Source organism: Hyperoodon ampullatus, assembly GCF_949752795.1.
Source record: "Hyperoodon ampullatus genome assembly, chromosome: 2".
Taxonomy (NCBI): Eukaryota; Metazoa; Chordata; class Mammalia; order Artiodactyla; family Ziphiidae; genus Hyperoodon; species Hyperoodon ampullatus.
Genome location: NC_136915.1, coordinates 36343109 through 36358333, shown reverse-complemented (window position 1 = coordinate 36358333; position 15225 = coordinate 36343109). Strand labels below are relative to the sequence as shown.

The 15225-nt window shown below is 44.0% G+C and overlaps 2 protein-coding genes across 2 annotated transcripts in view; one reads left to right on the top strand and one right to left on the bottom strand.

Moving 5' to 3' along the window:
- CFAP57 (cilia and flagella associated protein 57) overlaps positions 1-5237 on the bottom strand; it is a gene marked incomplete at both ends in the record, with an annotated part of 77172 nt that extends 71935 nt beyond the window's left edge. Inside the window, one exon of the mRNA XM_079696851.1 lies at positions 5081-5237. Within this exon, the coding sequence (XP_079552977.1) occupies positions 5081-5237 (157 nt within the window). The remainder of the gene's footprint in view (positions 1-5080) is intronic.
- Positions 5238-5730: 493 nt separating this feature from the next.
- On the top strand, positions 5731-12449 carry EBNA1BP2 (EBNA1 binding protein 2). The gene is made up of 9 exons (XM_079697311.1): positions 5731-5886; positions 5970-6053; positions 6257-6426; positions 7043-7166; positions 8230-8319; positions 9965-10040; positions 10259-10352; positions 11921-12083; positions 12230-12449. The coding sequence occupies exons 1-9, from the start codon at positions 5821-5823 to the stop codon at positions 12278-12280; spliced, it is 918 nt and encodes a 305-aa protein (XP_079553437.1). The 5' UTR covers positions 5731-5820; the 3' UTR covers positions 12281-12449.
- The last annotated feature ends 2776 nt before the right edge of the window (positions 12450-15225 follow it).

Genomic DNA, 15225 nt, shown 5'->3' with positions numbered 1-15225 from the left:
TATACACAAAAATAAACTCAAAATTGATTAAAGACCTAAATGTTAGGCCGGATACTAAAATACTTTTAGAGGAAAACATAGGGAGAAAACTTCTGACATAAATTGTAACAAAATCTTTTTCAATCCACCTCCTAGAGTAATGAAAATAAAACCAAAAATAAACAAATGGGACCTAATTAAACTTAAAAGCTTTTGCACAGCAAAGGAAACCATAAACAAAAAGAAAAGAAAACCCTCAGAATGGGAGAAAATATTTGCAAATGAAACAACCAACAAGGGATTAATCTCCAAAATATATAAACAGCTCATGCAGCTCAACATCAAAAAAACAAACAACCCAATCAAAAAATGGGTGGAAGATCTAAATAGACATTTCTCCAAAGACATACAGATGGCCAAGAGGCACATGAAAAGCTGCTCAACATCACTAATTATTAGAGAAATGCAAATCAAAACTACAGTGAGGTATCACCTCACACCAGTCAGAATGGCCATCATCAAAAAATCTGCAAACAATAAATGCTGGAGAGGGTGTAGAGAAAAAGGAACCCTCTTGCACTGTTGGTGGGAATGTAAATTGGCACAGCCACTATGGAGAACAGTATGGAGGTTCCTTAAAAAACTAAAAATAGAACTACCATATGACCCAGCAATCCCATTACTGGGCATATACCCTGAGAAAACCATAATTCAAAAAGAGTCAAGTACCACAATGTTCATTGCAGCTTTATTTACAGTAGCCAGGACATGGAAGCAACCTAAGTGTCCATCAACAGATGAATGGATAAAGAAGATGTGGTGCATATATACAATGGAATATTACTCAGCCATAAAAAGAAACGAAATTGAGTTATTTGTAGTGAGGTGGATGGACCTAGAGTTTGTCATACAAAGTGAAGTAAGTCAGAAAGAGAAAAACAAATACCGTATGCTAACACATATATATGGAATCTAGAAAAAGAAAAAAATGGTTCTGAAGAACCGAGGAAGGGCAGGACAAGAATAAAGATGCAGATGTAGAGAAAGGACTTGAGGACACAGGGAGGTGGAAGGGTAAGCTGGGACGAAGTGAGAGAGTGGCATGAACATATATACACTACCAAATGTAAAATAGATAGCTAGTGGGAAGCAGCCACATAGCACAGGGAGATCAGCTCGGTGCTTTGTGACCACCTAGAGGGGTGGGATAGGGAGGGTGGGAGGGAGACTGCAAGAGGCAGGAGATATGGGGATATATGCATACATATAGCTGATTCACTTTGTTATACAGCAGAAACTAACACAACATTGTAAAGCAATTATACCCCAATAAAGATGTTTAAAAAAATCTGCAAACAATAAATGCTGGAGGGGGTGTGGAGAGAAGGGAACCCTCCTACACTGTTGGTGGGAATGCAAACTGGTACAGCCAGTATGGAGAACAGTATGGAGTTTCCTTAAAAAAATGAAAATAGAGTTACCATATGATCCAGCAATCCCACCCTGGGCATATATCTGGAGAAACCCATAACTGGAAAAGATATATGCACCTCAATGTTCACTGTAGCACTATCACAATAGCCAAGACATGGAAGTAACCTAAATGTCCATAGATAGAGGAATGGATAAAGAAGATGTGGTACATATATACAAAGGAATATTACTCAGCCATAAAAAAAGAACAAAATAATGCCATTTGCTGCAACATGGATGGACCTAGAGATTCTCATACTGAATGAAATAAGTCAGACAGAGCAAGATAAATATCATATGATATCGCTTATATGTGGAATCTAAAAAAAGGCTACAAATGAACTTATCTATAAAACTGAAATAGAGTTACAAGTATAGAAAATAAACTTATGGTTACTGAGGGGTAAGGCGGGGGGAGGGATCATTTGGAAGACTGGGATTGATACATACATACCACTATATATAAAATAGATAACTAATAAGGACCTACTACTGTATAGCACAGGGAACTCCATTCAGTACTCTGTAATGGCCTATATGGGAAAAGAATCTAAACAAGAGTGTATATATGTATTTGTACAACAGATTCACTTTGCTGCACACCTGAAACTAACACAACATTGTAAATCAATTATACCCCAGTAAAAATTTAAAAAAAGAAAAAGAGAAAGGAAGGTGGAGAAACAAGAAGGAACAGTTAACAAAAACTTGGTATACAAACAAACACTGTATAAAACAATAAAAGAAATATTTACTTTTGGCCTTTAGAAAAAAAAATAAAAAGTCACCGTGTGGAGTTTAAAGTGTGCACATAGATGAGATTGCCTGGAGGATGGAAAGGGCAACAGTTCACTCCCTCCTCTGCGCTTTTGTACCAGGGCTGTACCTGGCCTAGCAGGTGTGCTGCTCATTTACATAGTCCCGCTCATTTGAATACATACCTGTCCCCACTACAATACTGAGAGCTCCTGGTCTGGTTTTCTTGCTTATTCATTCTTTCAATCACCAGCGCCTGCCACCAATATACGCTGACTGACTGCAGAGTCTGTAAATGCTTTCGCATTGTTTTAACCCAGTCAGTGGCTGATTCCTCCTTGAAATACGTTCACCTCTTGCATGGATTTCCTCTTATCTTTCTGGCTACTCCTCCAGAGACTCTTTTGCAGGTTGTTCCTCATTTCCCTGGCACTATACGTAGGAGGGCCCCAGGGCCCAATCTTTCACCTTCTCTTTCATAAACATATTCACTCCCTGGGGGATCAAATCCATTCTAAGGACCTAATATTTCACCTCCATGCTGATGACCCTCAAATTTCTATCACCAGCCTGGACCTCTCTCTCTCTCTTGCACCCAGACCTGACATCAAAGTGCTTGCTTAGGATCCCATTTGCATATTTAGCAGGCATCTCAGTCTTCCCATGTCAAAAACTAACCTCCTGATACGCTCCACAAAGCCTGCTCATTCTGAAGTCTTTCCTGCTTCAGTTAGCAGCAACTCCATCCTTCTGGTTGCTCAGGCCAAAACCCTTGCTTTTTCCTTTTCTCTTCCACCTACATCAGGTCTATGAGGAAATCTGTCACCTTCACCTTCAAAATACAGCCAGGCTTTGATCTCTTTTCACCACCCTATTGCCTGCCACCTGCTGTGAGCCACCATGTTCTCTCAGCTGGATTACATTAATAGCAATAGTCTCTCAGCTGGTCTCCTGCTTCCTCCCTTGCCCCTCCTTAAATCTATTCTCTGTACAGTAGCCAGAAGGAACCTGTTGGAACATAAGTCAGATCATGTCACTCTGCTCAGAATCCCCCTCCCCCCCCGCCCCCCTCCCCCGCTGGCTTCTCACTTCACTCGGAGTAGGAGCCCTTGACCTCAAAGCCCATGTGACGTTGCTCCCATTACTCTGCCTCACCTCTCACCCCTCCTCCATTTACTCCACTCCAGCCACACTGGCCTCCTTGCTATTCCCCTAACACACTCAGCACCCTCTAACCCAGAGCCTAAAAGGTGAGAGGCAAATGTGTAGAGCCCCGAAGAGATAATACAGGAGAATAAGCTTGGGGTAAGGGATGATTCCTCAACAAGACACAAAAAGGAAAAGGTTGACACATTTGACTTCATTAAAACTAAGAATTTCTGTCCATCAGGATACCATAAGGAGGAAGAAGACACAAGCCCCAAACTGGGAGAATTATTGGATATATATATATATATATATATATATATATATATATATATATATATAATCTGACAAAGGATTAGCATACAGAAAATATAAAGTGTGCCCATAAATCAGTAAGAAAATTACCCCCAAAAAACACAGAATATGGATAAAAGACTTAAGACATTTCACAGAATGAGTAGCCCCTTAACCGTGTGAAAAGTTATTCATCCTCATTTGTACTAGATAAATGCACATTAAAACCACAATAAGATACCCTTTCTCAAGCATCAGATGAGCAAAAATTAGGAGGTAGAAACTAGAAAGATAGCAAAGGGGGGTGAGGTTGTGGAGGAATGGCAGTGTGAATTGGTACTGCCACATTACCCAGTAATTTTAGTCCTGGTGTGTGTCCTGGAGAATCTCTGCACAAGTGGATGAGTACACACATGCAAGAATGTTTATAGTGGCATCATTTGAAATAGCAAAAAAAGTTCATTCCCAAATGCCCATCAACACTAGAATGGATAAATGTACTTGAGAATTAGAGTCCTATGAGTAATAAAATGAACTCAGTTAATATGTATCAAGATGCATGAATCTCAAAAGTATGTCGTTGCAAAAAAGAAGCAAGTCACAGAATACATACACTATGGTTACATTTATATAAAGCTGGTGAAGAGCACAAACAAAAAGGATATCTTACATAAGGTCACACAGATAGAGATGTGGTAAAATTATGTAGAGAAATAAGGGAATAATTACAAAGTCCAGGATGGAGTGAGAGTCTGCATGTGTGAGAAGAATGAAGTCAGGGAGAAACACTGGAACTGGTAATGTTCTATTTACTCTCCTGTTGCTGGGTTCACAGATCTTCATTTTATTATAGTTCTTTAAATATTACACATATGTAGTGTACAGTCTTTTGTATGCAAGTCACAATGAAACATGTTGAGTGGAAAAAGAGAGTAGGTGGTTAAGCTGTGGAAATCGTGTATATTATTAGCAGCACCAATGCGAACGAAACCAAATGTTACAGTATACAGACGGTTATGTGTGACTTGGGCTGAAATCTCCAGTGCTTTCACCATACATGGGTTCAAAATGTGCTGTCATGAAAGTGGTGTACTCTGGAAAACTGTTAGAAAACTCAAAAAGTGGCCCTGGTGACGACAAAACAATGATATTGAAGATGCATGAAACTCTTTAAAAGAATTTTTTTCATTAAATCACAGTGAAAAAAAATACTTTTAAAAACATGATTTTACATGTGATTTTAACTATGTATGTGTGATTCATTAATCTATACATTAAATAAGGCAAGTAGACATGCATTTCTTCTACATTTATAGAACTATATATATATTCAAGTTGGCCAAAAAAGTTTCCGTTCAATCGTCGTGTCGGTATTATGGGGTTATATTTGGCATACACGGTTATGTATGTGTCATGTTGGGAAGGGTTTTACCTGGAATGAATTTTTGCCACTTCTGATCCACATTGTACTTCACACAGTGATTTCCTGAAGGAAATATAATGATCTGTTCATCGAAGAAGAACACATTGTTGGACACGTGGGATCGAAGACCAAAAACATGCAGCGACTGAGCTACCACGGTGGACATGGTCCCAGTAAGGAGTTTCGCTAAAGATGCAGAGCAGCTGGTGAGCATGGAGAAGCGCGTCACCCCGCCCACATTACCGTCCCCGCCCCCTCGACACGCCCCTAGATCCTCCCCTGGACTCCTCCTCCGCCCCCTACCCCTTGCGACCTTCTCCCGCGCCCCCGACCCCGCTCCAGCGTCTCCTCTTTCCTTTGGCCTTCGTGGCTTCCTGCTCCTCCGGACGACCCCGAGGGACCCTTCCCACCTGTCGCTTCTGCTCTCTGGATCACCAGAGCACACGTGTATACAGGGTACTACGCCTACGAATCCCAAGCAACGCAGCACTCACAGACGCCAGAGCGGTTCCTATAGCAACAGGTAACCGGAAGTGTGTCAGCAGCCGGAAGCGGAACTCCGATCAGAAAGTTCAGCTGCATCTGGGGGCTGTCGGGAGCTAGTGCTGTTCGAGTCCACGTGGAGCTGCGCGCGGGAGGGCAGGGAGCTGAAAGCGGGCGGCGGCGGCGACGAGGGGAGCCGTTTTACAGGCGCGGGGGCCTTGGGCTCCTTCGCTTCCTCCGGCGGGTGTGGACGTGCGTGCTGCGAGATGGACACTCCCCCGCTCTCAGGTTCGGACTCGGATTCTGACGACCCCCTTGTCACAGACAGAGAGGTAGGTGTCAGCCGAGCTCGTGGGGCTGCGCGCAGGAGAGGGGTCCTCACTCCCCGGTACTGACCGCCGATCGTGCCCTGTAGTTGCAGGAGGCGTTTTCCCGAGGGCTTCTGAAGCCAGGCCTCAACGTGGTGCTAGAGGGGCCGAAGAAGGCCGTGAACGACGTGGTGAGCTCGAGCGCCCGGTTGGAGGGTGCTGGACTTGGGATGCGCGCGAGGCACCGTTGTGCTCGGGAGGCTGTGTTCTAGTCCCAGGAAAGACACAACCTGCGTATTGCCAAGAGGGTCAACTACCTGTCGGGGTCTTGGGGGTTAGGTCTTCGTCCACTGGCCTGTTACTGTCTTGTGAGCTTAGTGTCTGAACTTCCTAGAATGGCCTGAAGCAGTGTTTGGCTGAATTCAAGCGGGATCTGGAATGGGTTGAAAGGCTTGATGTGACCCTGGGTCCGGTACCGGAAATCCGTGGACCTCAGGCAACATCTCAGAACAAGGAGCAGAAAGCTGTTGATCCAGAAGATGACTTTCAGCGTGAGATGAGCTTGTATGTATGTTTGTTTCCAAATGTAGCAGAGGTTGTGGGTTCTTGTGCTGGAGAGGGGGAAGCCGTGGGCCTGTACTCCTCAGAGGTGTCATAAGCCGGGGCGTAGGGAGGAAGGCTTCTTTGGACTGAAGAGCTAGGAGATTCTCCCTGGTTGAGAGAAGAGCCCCTTTGTCCAGCAATCACAATTTAAAGTCCAGTTTATTTTCAAATACTCAGTTTTAAAGTTTGTGTGTGTGTGTGTGTGTGTGTGCAGTTAATTATTAGAACAAAAATTTGCTTATGGAAGGTCCTTATATGGGCTTTTCTTAGTGACCAAATAAGAATGTGTAATTGGCATTTGTTTGTAAGTTAATGGGCACTTCTAAAGTGGTCATTCTCTTAAACTACTAATTTATTTTTAGCAATACTCCCCACTCCTTTTAAAAAGAGTGTACATCTCAATTTCTCCCTTTAAGTTAATGAGGTTTTATTAGTGTTTTTGTTTGTGTGTGTGTTCTTGCTGGTGGAGGTCAGATGTTGAGAGTCCTTCTGACCTTGGATGCCTAATGAGGGCAGTGAAAAGGATGTAAGGCCTCTCTCCCTTAGCTTATTTTACACTTTTGTCCTACATCCTCAGCTACTGTCAGGCCCAGGCAGCAGTGCTTGCAGTATTGCCCCGCCTCCGTCAGCTCAAAGTCCCTACCAAGCGGCCCACGGATTATTTTGCAGAGATGGCCAAGTCTGATCAGCAGATGCAGAAGGTGAGAAACAGAAATGGTTTTCTCTGGATAGCTGAGGCGTTGTACTTAAGAGTATTCAGCTGGCTTATCTCCTTTAACATTTAAACATAGGCATAAGGCCACTGATAGGGAATGGGTTGTCAGTGGACAATTATTATCTCAGTTATCTACATCAGATTCGTGCCAATCACCACAAGTTGGATAAATGTAAGGATGACTTTTTCCTAATTTAAACAGTTAAGGGGAGGAAAGTACTGTAAGAAGTGTGGTCCCTGAAGTAAAGATGGCATTTATGCATTTCCTAACTGGCTTGGTCATGGCATGATGTGTGGAAAAGACAATAGTTCTTTTCTGCCAATGCCTGGGGGCAGCACTATAACTTGTAGACAGTTACCTTTCTCTGGGCCTCGGTTTTCCTCTTCTGTAAAATGAAGGATTAATATATGGCTCAGACTTGATATAATTGAGAGTTAGGTAGAATTTGCCCTCATTCAACTTTGGGAGGCAGAGAATTACCAACATCTAATCCAAGATGTACCTAAATAATTCCCTTGGGTCTCAAGCTGGATTTTCTTGTCTCAGTGAACTCAGGGAAGCTAATCTAGAGACGAGCCCAGACCCATCTCTGCACATTCAAACTGACAACTGCTCATCCTTTAACTGAGATGTGTATGTTTAATGCAAGCTGCTAGGTACCTGATATCTGTTTGAGCTTTTATTGTGTATGTGGTGTATTGGAGAAGGGGGCTGAAGCTGCAGACACAGTCTGCCGACAGTAGGGATGGAGAAGTTAGTCTTCTCTCCTGGTACAGTGCCATTTTGCAAAATGGATCAAACAGCACACTGGGAGGAGGAAGGTCGCTTTGATATTCTGGCTGCAAGGCTGAGACTTTTGGTGTCTTGGACAAAGTGGTCAGCCTTTGGGCCTTATTGTCCTTGCAGGGCTTGAAGCAGATGATTCACAAGGTTCCTTTGAGCCCCATAGTTTGCAGAGCTGGAAATAACTGCTCCCTGCTGCAGTGCATCCTAAGCAGCAGTCATCCCATTTTCAAATAACAGAAGCTGATAACATTTTGTGTTTTAGATTCGACAGAAGCTGCAGGCTAAACAGGTCGCCATGGAGAAGTCGGAAAAGGCTAAGCAGCTGCGAGCACTTAGGAAATACGGAAAGAAGGTGGGAAGGAAAATGAGCAGGGATGGGATGGGGCCGAGTGTGTTTGTCAGTAGATTGCTTGGTCTGAGTTGGTTCCGTGCCCCGTGTGTGTTCCATCGTGTGTTTACTGTTTCACAGTGGCATGGGTGCTAGTGTCCATGAGCACAATCCCTCCTGGACACCTGTGTGTAGCCAGAGGTAGTGTGGTCTCTACTGGCAAGTCATGCGCCTCTCTGGGCTGCAGTTTGCACACCTGTACAGCAGAGAATTGGGTCCAGATCAGTGGTTTCCAAACCTGACCTCACAGCACAGTCAACTGGGGAAACTTCAAAACAGATTTCTAGGCTTCGGGAACTCTGGGAATCTGTATGTTTTCATCCCTTGCCCCTAAAGCTTCTCAGATGTTTCCAATACACATCCTGGTTTGAGAATCACTGGCCTAGATGATTATAAAGTCCTTGAAGGAATCAATCATATTATTGATTGTTATCCAATCAGAAAAAAATGGCACCAGTATGTTTGAACTGTGACTGAGTTCTAATGTAAAGCCAGAAGGCATACCATGAAACTTTTCTTGATTTCCTTATTTATTTCATGGTTACCTAAGAAGGAAGATGACAGGAACTAAACTTAGGGTTGTGGGAAGAAATGACTGTGAAGAGGATCAGCATGGGTGTTAAGACTTTAACATTTTGGACGTAAACACTTGTGATCTGGGTGCTGAGCTGCTGTCCACAGTTGCAGTTATTTCACTGATGGATCCTCAGCAGGGTATGAGCAAATTAGCATCCTGGGCTCTGCACAAGAGCAGCTGTGGATCTATTGGATGGATGTGGTTGGTGGTTGAGATCAACTCAAAGACTTGGGCAATTGGTTTAACATAACTTAAATTATCAAAGGAAAGAATAACTTAGTCTGGTCCATTAGCCCCTTGTTTCTAATGTGAGGAAACCTCAGGGCTGTGTTTCTCAGTGGGGGGACAATTCTGCTCACCAGGGAACATTTAGCAATGCTGGAGATGTTTTTGGTCGTTGCGTCCTGGTGGGGAGCGTCCTGTTGGCAGCTAGTGGGTAGAGGGCAGGGAGGCTGCTGAACACCCTACGGTGCCCAGGACAGGCCGTGCTCCCACACACAGAGTGATCCTGCCCCAGCTGTTCATAGTGTTGAGATGGAGGAGTGCTGCCTTAGAGTTTAATCATCTCTTTTTGTCCTTAAAGCTTTTTTTCTTTGTTTTTCGGAGAGATTGTTTTCTCTCTTGGTACTTTCATGCCTAGCAACAGTAGGTTAGATATTTAATCTGCCCAAATATAATTAGTGGGAGAATTGGATGTAGACATAAACATGATTTGTGCAGTCTTGTAGGCAGGTTGTGTCATGGGGTAAGGGTGCAGACTGCCTGGGTGTGAATCTCAGCTCCGCACTTTCTCGTATGTGACTCAGTCAAGTTGTGTAACCTCTCTGTGCTTTAGTTTCGGGGTCATAAGAATTTCTACTTCACTGGGTGGTTGAAACGAGAGATGGAGAATATACTTAGAGCCTTAGTGTAATTGTGGCACGTAGTCAGTGTTCAGCGGTGGTGGTAATGTCACAGCGTGGTTACTGAGAGAATGTAGACACTTGCAGTGCCGGCTTGGAGTGGGTTTAACAGTCCTGTGTCCACGTCCAGGTGCAAACAGAAGTTCTTCAGAAGCGGCAGCGGGAGAAAGCACACATGATGAGTGCCATTAAGAAATATCAGAAAGGTGAGTATATTCTCTCCTAAGGCTACAGGGGAGCAGGGGTACCTGCTAATTCTAACAAAGGCTTGATTGATTTGGAACTGTTGGACCTAAGGTTTGGGAATGGTGTGGGGAGCAAGATGGGCCTCTTAATACCAATTCCATAAGTAACATCCTTCTTTTGAAGCTTAATCTTTTCTTAAAATGTGATGGCGCTGATCAAAGTACTTCTTCACTCCCAGGCTTCTCTGATAAACTGGACTTCCTTGAGGGAGATCAGAAGCCTGTCGCACGGAGCAAGAAAGAAGGAGCCAAAGGCCAGCAGATGAAGAAGGGGTATGGGTGCCGGGTTCTGTTTTGGTGGTGGTGCATGCAGGGCCACAGTTCACAGTGTGACCTCAGTGCAGAGAGTGTGGCCACAGCTACAGGCCGTGTGATGGGCCCGTTCAGCCACATCAATCTTTGAAGTTTAAAATGAGGCGATTTCAGGATTTGGCACATTTTGAGTGAACGCTCAGTAGAAGTTGATTCCTCATGTGTGATGGTTAAGTATGCAGACCTAAGGTTCCCATCTGGACTCTGCCACTCATTAGGAGGGTAGCTTTGAGCAGGTTACTTCACCTTTCTAAATGTTAATTTCCTTATCTATGAAAATGAGAAAATTGTAAGTGCCTCTTAATATTAGGAAGACTGAAAGGGATAATGTTGGATATTATTATTGGTTCTTTTCGTTTACCTTTATGCATTTCTGGACACCCGTCCTGGGGGAAATGGTCATTTCTGTATAATATAGTACATGCTGTGACAGAGGCATTAGATAGAGTAGTCTGGAAGCACATTTTAGAAATATGTGACATGGTCCAGGGGTCAGGGTCAGGTGATGACTTCCTGGAGGAGGGTCCACCTGAGCTTAGTCTGAAGCATGAGTAGGAAGAAATTAACCAGGAGAATGGGAGAGACACGGGGTTTCGGGAAGAAAGAAGAACACTAATGAGCAAAAGCATAGAGATGAGAGCAGCCAGCACGTGGTATCACAGGGATACAGTGTGGGCAAGGAGTGGCGCAGTGTAGCTGGGGGGGACCTGGGCCGAGTACAGGGCAGTGTTTGTTGTCCTTGTGAGGAGCCTGGGCTGTATCCAGCAGTCAATGGGGAGTCGCTGATGGGCTTTATTCAAAATAGCGAGCAGGTCATGTTCATGTCTTAAATATTTCAGTGTTGCTTGTGTAAGTGAGGGAGGCGGGGACTGTTACAGAAGTCCAGAGAACAAGGATAATGACATAGAAGTGTTAACGGGGGTAGAGAAGAGAAAATGGTTTGAAGAAATATTCAAGAGGTTAAATTAGCAGGTCTCAGTAACTGAGCTGGGTGTAGAGAATGAAAGAAGGAAGAATCAAGGCCCACTCCAGGTTCATAGTGTGGGTGGCTGAGTGGGTGGTAGGACCACCAGCCTCAAGTTAGGACATAGATACAGGAGCCGAAACCAGTCTAGAAGAGAGGTGACATGTGACTTTGGATATGGTGAATTGAGATTCCTGTGGGATGACCAGTTTTAAAATGTATTACACCTGAATGTTAACTGCATTTAATATCCTTGAGAGGAATGGAAACAACTGAGGATGACTTAGCAAGATTTAGTTTAAGAAAGGTTTCTGAAGATAAGTGGTAAGCCACATGATACATCTGGGTCTTTTCCTGATTCTTGCCTTGTTTTCCTGCTTTGGTGGTTAAGACTGTAAATAGATGAGCTTGCCTGGGGAGTTTGTAGAGTAGAAATGTGGGGCCAAGGATGAGATTCTAGGTACAGTAGTATCTGTACAGATAGGAAACCGAGGGTATTGTTGGGTCATTACATTCATCACGATTTGCAGTGCTGAGGGTAACGTGTAAGACCACTTTTTTCCAGGCCCAGTGCCAAGCGACGCTATAAAAACCAGAAGTTTGGTTATGGTGGGAAGAAGAAAGGCTCCAAGTGGAACACTCGTGAGAGCTATGATGATGTATCCAGCTTCCGGGCCAAGACAGCTCATGGCAAGGGCCTCAAGAGGCCTGGAAAGAAAGGATCAAATGTAAGTGAGCCGGGGGCGCAGGTGAGGGGCCAGAGCAGCTTCCTCTCCCACCCCGCCCCTCCCCTTCCCTTTCTTTCCCTGTATCCTGACCCTGGGGCAGAAGGCCAGCTGCTGTGTGAATACATGTGGTGTTTCCTTTTCTGCAGAAGAGACCCGGAAAACGGACAAGAGAGAAAATGAAGAGCAGAACACGCTAAATAAGCAGCATCTTTGTATACAAAGACCAAGAAAAAGGGATGGAGACTTGGGATTTCACAATGCAGTTGGATCCCTTCTGTTGGTTTCCTTTTGTAAAAATTCTTTCAATACACTAAAGAAAAATTTTCAGAGAAATATATATTCTTGGTTAAAAACTCAGGACTAAAAGATTTAGAAGTTACTTTTTTTTTTTTTTTTTGTGGTACGCGGGCCTCTCACTGTTGTGGCCTCTCCCGTTGCGGACCACAGGCTCCGGACGCGCAGGCTCAGCAGCCATGGCTCACGGGCCCAGCCGCTCCGCGGCATGTGGGATCTTCCCGGACCGGGGCACGAACCCGTGTCCCCTGCATCGGCAGGCGGACTCTCAACCACTGCGCCACCAGGGAAGCCCCGAGAAGTTACTTTTTACATATTAAATAATACTGCCATTTATTGATAATAAATAAATGAGCCCGGTGGAAGTTAAAAGCGTGGATTCTGGGGCCAGACTGCTTGGTTTGACACCTGGCTCTGCTGCATACTTGCTGCTTGACCTTGGGCAAGTTAATTTTTCTGTGCTTTGTCATCTCCATGTAGACATGATAATAGTATCTACCAAAGAGGGTTCCTTTCAGCATGGAGTTAATATGTGTAAAATGCTGAGGACACTGCCTGCCGTATGAGAGTGTATACCTGCGTAGGGTTATTTTGCTGGGTGTGGTGGCTCTCCCTAATGTCTGCTGAGCCACGGTGGCGCATGTTTGAAGCTTCTCCACTGCTGGCTGGGAGCTGTGCACAGGTTGGATGTGGTGGGCAGGCCATGTTACGTGTTGGGCTTTCCTGTATCTTGAAAGGTGGGAAAGGAAGACAGCTTCCCTGCCCTCCTCTCTCTCTTCCAGTTTAGAAGCCATACTTTAAGGAGGCTACAGATATCTGAGAACTCTATATGCTTAGGCAGAAAAAACAACTGATTTTCACATTGTTTCCTTGTAGCATCATTGGGACTTAAAAAAGGATCTCTCTGGTTTCCTATGATATTGAGTTTCTAGAACAAAAAGAATGAATTTAGTTTTTGTAAACTAATTTCAGTGAACAAAATTTTAAGGAAACAAGTCATGTTCTCAGAAGACCACAGTGTTTAACCCTGACCTATTTTGACAGTCTGTACGATAGCAGTGAATGGGGTAATGTATAGTCATTCCAATAAGGAGCCTCAGCTCAGAGACTTTGAATTATATGTGGAACATATTGAGAGTTTTAAGAAAGGTGAACACAGATTGCCAGAGTTCACACTGGTAGGGACAAAAGTAAATTACTGATTTGAGTACTTCTAAAGGTTTTGAAAACAATGTACCTTCTTTCCTTTTTTTTTTTTTTCTTTATAGCAAATGGAATCACTTTCCTCAATTTCAGAGGTATACTTTATAGAACTCAGCGTTAGCCCTCATACTGCTTTAAAATGCAATTCCATGCATTGAAAGATAAGTAGGAGCTAGCAGTTCCCATTACCGAGTCCAGGCTGTTCTTGCTTTGCTTTGTTCCAATATACGTGGACTTCAGCTATCAAGGTGCAGTTGTAGCAGCAGTGTTCCTCGACAAGACGGTTCATGTTTCAGTTACCAAAGTATTGTTAACCAAGTAATTGCAGAAAGTAGAAACTTTGCTGCTGACTCTTCAGTCCATAAACCACTGCATAAAAGATACATAATGAATAGTGGCCAAATATCACTTCTTTTGAAGTATGTGGGTGATTGGTCACTGCACACCTGTTATTTAGTTCATGCACAGGTGGCAAAGAGTGCAGTTGTGTTGTCTCCTCATCTCCAGCGATAAACCCACATGGCATTTTACAAAAGTAAGTAATTGAAAGAGGGAATTGACCAACAGATGAAAGTGCAGCAAAGAAATGAAAAGTGGTAAGGTTGGAGGTAAAATTGAATAGAATGCAAATGGAGTTATAGGAGAGATAGGTGATGAGGGAATGGAGACAAGGCTGCTGTTGTAGAGACTAGATAGAGATGCAGCCAGAGAAATAGTGAATGTGAACTTAACAGAATGAGGAAAATGATGGAAAGGATGATGATGTCCCAGAGGAAGTGACACTGGCAGAAAACTTCACATTAAAGGGACTCTTGGAGATATTTTGTGGCATTGAAAGTACAAATGATAAAATGTTGGAGGTGAACCTGATAGGGATAGAGTAGGATAATTCGTTTAGAAATCCCACTAGGGGATTGAAGACAGGGAATTTTAAAGGCATTCAGGAGACTGCTGTAAGCTAATGACCACTCAAGAAAATCCAGTAATCTAGCAATAATCTACACTACCTTAAAGGAAGACCAGGTGCATCCAAATGCTAGGCACACTCAAGCCACAGGTCCTGATAGTTAAAACACTTCCACCCTCCCAGCACCTTGATGTGTTCACCCACCTGGAAGCTCTCCAAACCCTGCAGTCTAGGGGCCTTTGGAGGTTTCACTATGTGGGCATCATTGATGAAATCATGGGCCATTGGTGATTAATTCAATCTTGAGCTCCTCCTCCCTCCCCAGAGGTTGGGTGGTGGGGCTGAAAGTTGCAAGTTTCTCACCAAGGCTTGGTCTTCCTGGGGAGCAGCCCCCATGCTGAAGCTGTCTAGAGGCTGCTAAGAGTCACCTCATTAGAACAAAAGACCCTCCTACCACCCCTATCCTTCAGGAAATTACGAAGGATTTAGGAGCTCTGCGTCAGGAACCAGGAAAAGACCAAATCTCTTTCTATGATATCACAGATCACCCTTTGGTCATTGACCATGGATTCCTTAGAGCAAAAAGTTTGTAACAGTTATACTGGCCCCCTTCTAGATTCCCACGTAGTCACTAATAATTGGTATAGTCCAGCCTTGTATGAAAATGGCTGTCAGGGTGAGGCGACTCAGCGTTGGAGCTTCCATTCAATCTTGGCAGGATACAAAAGCAGGAGTGAC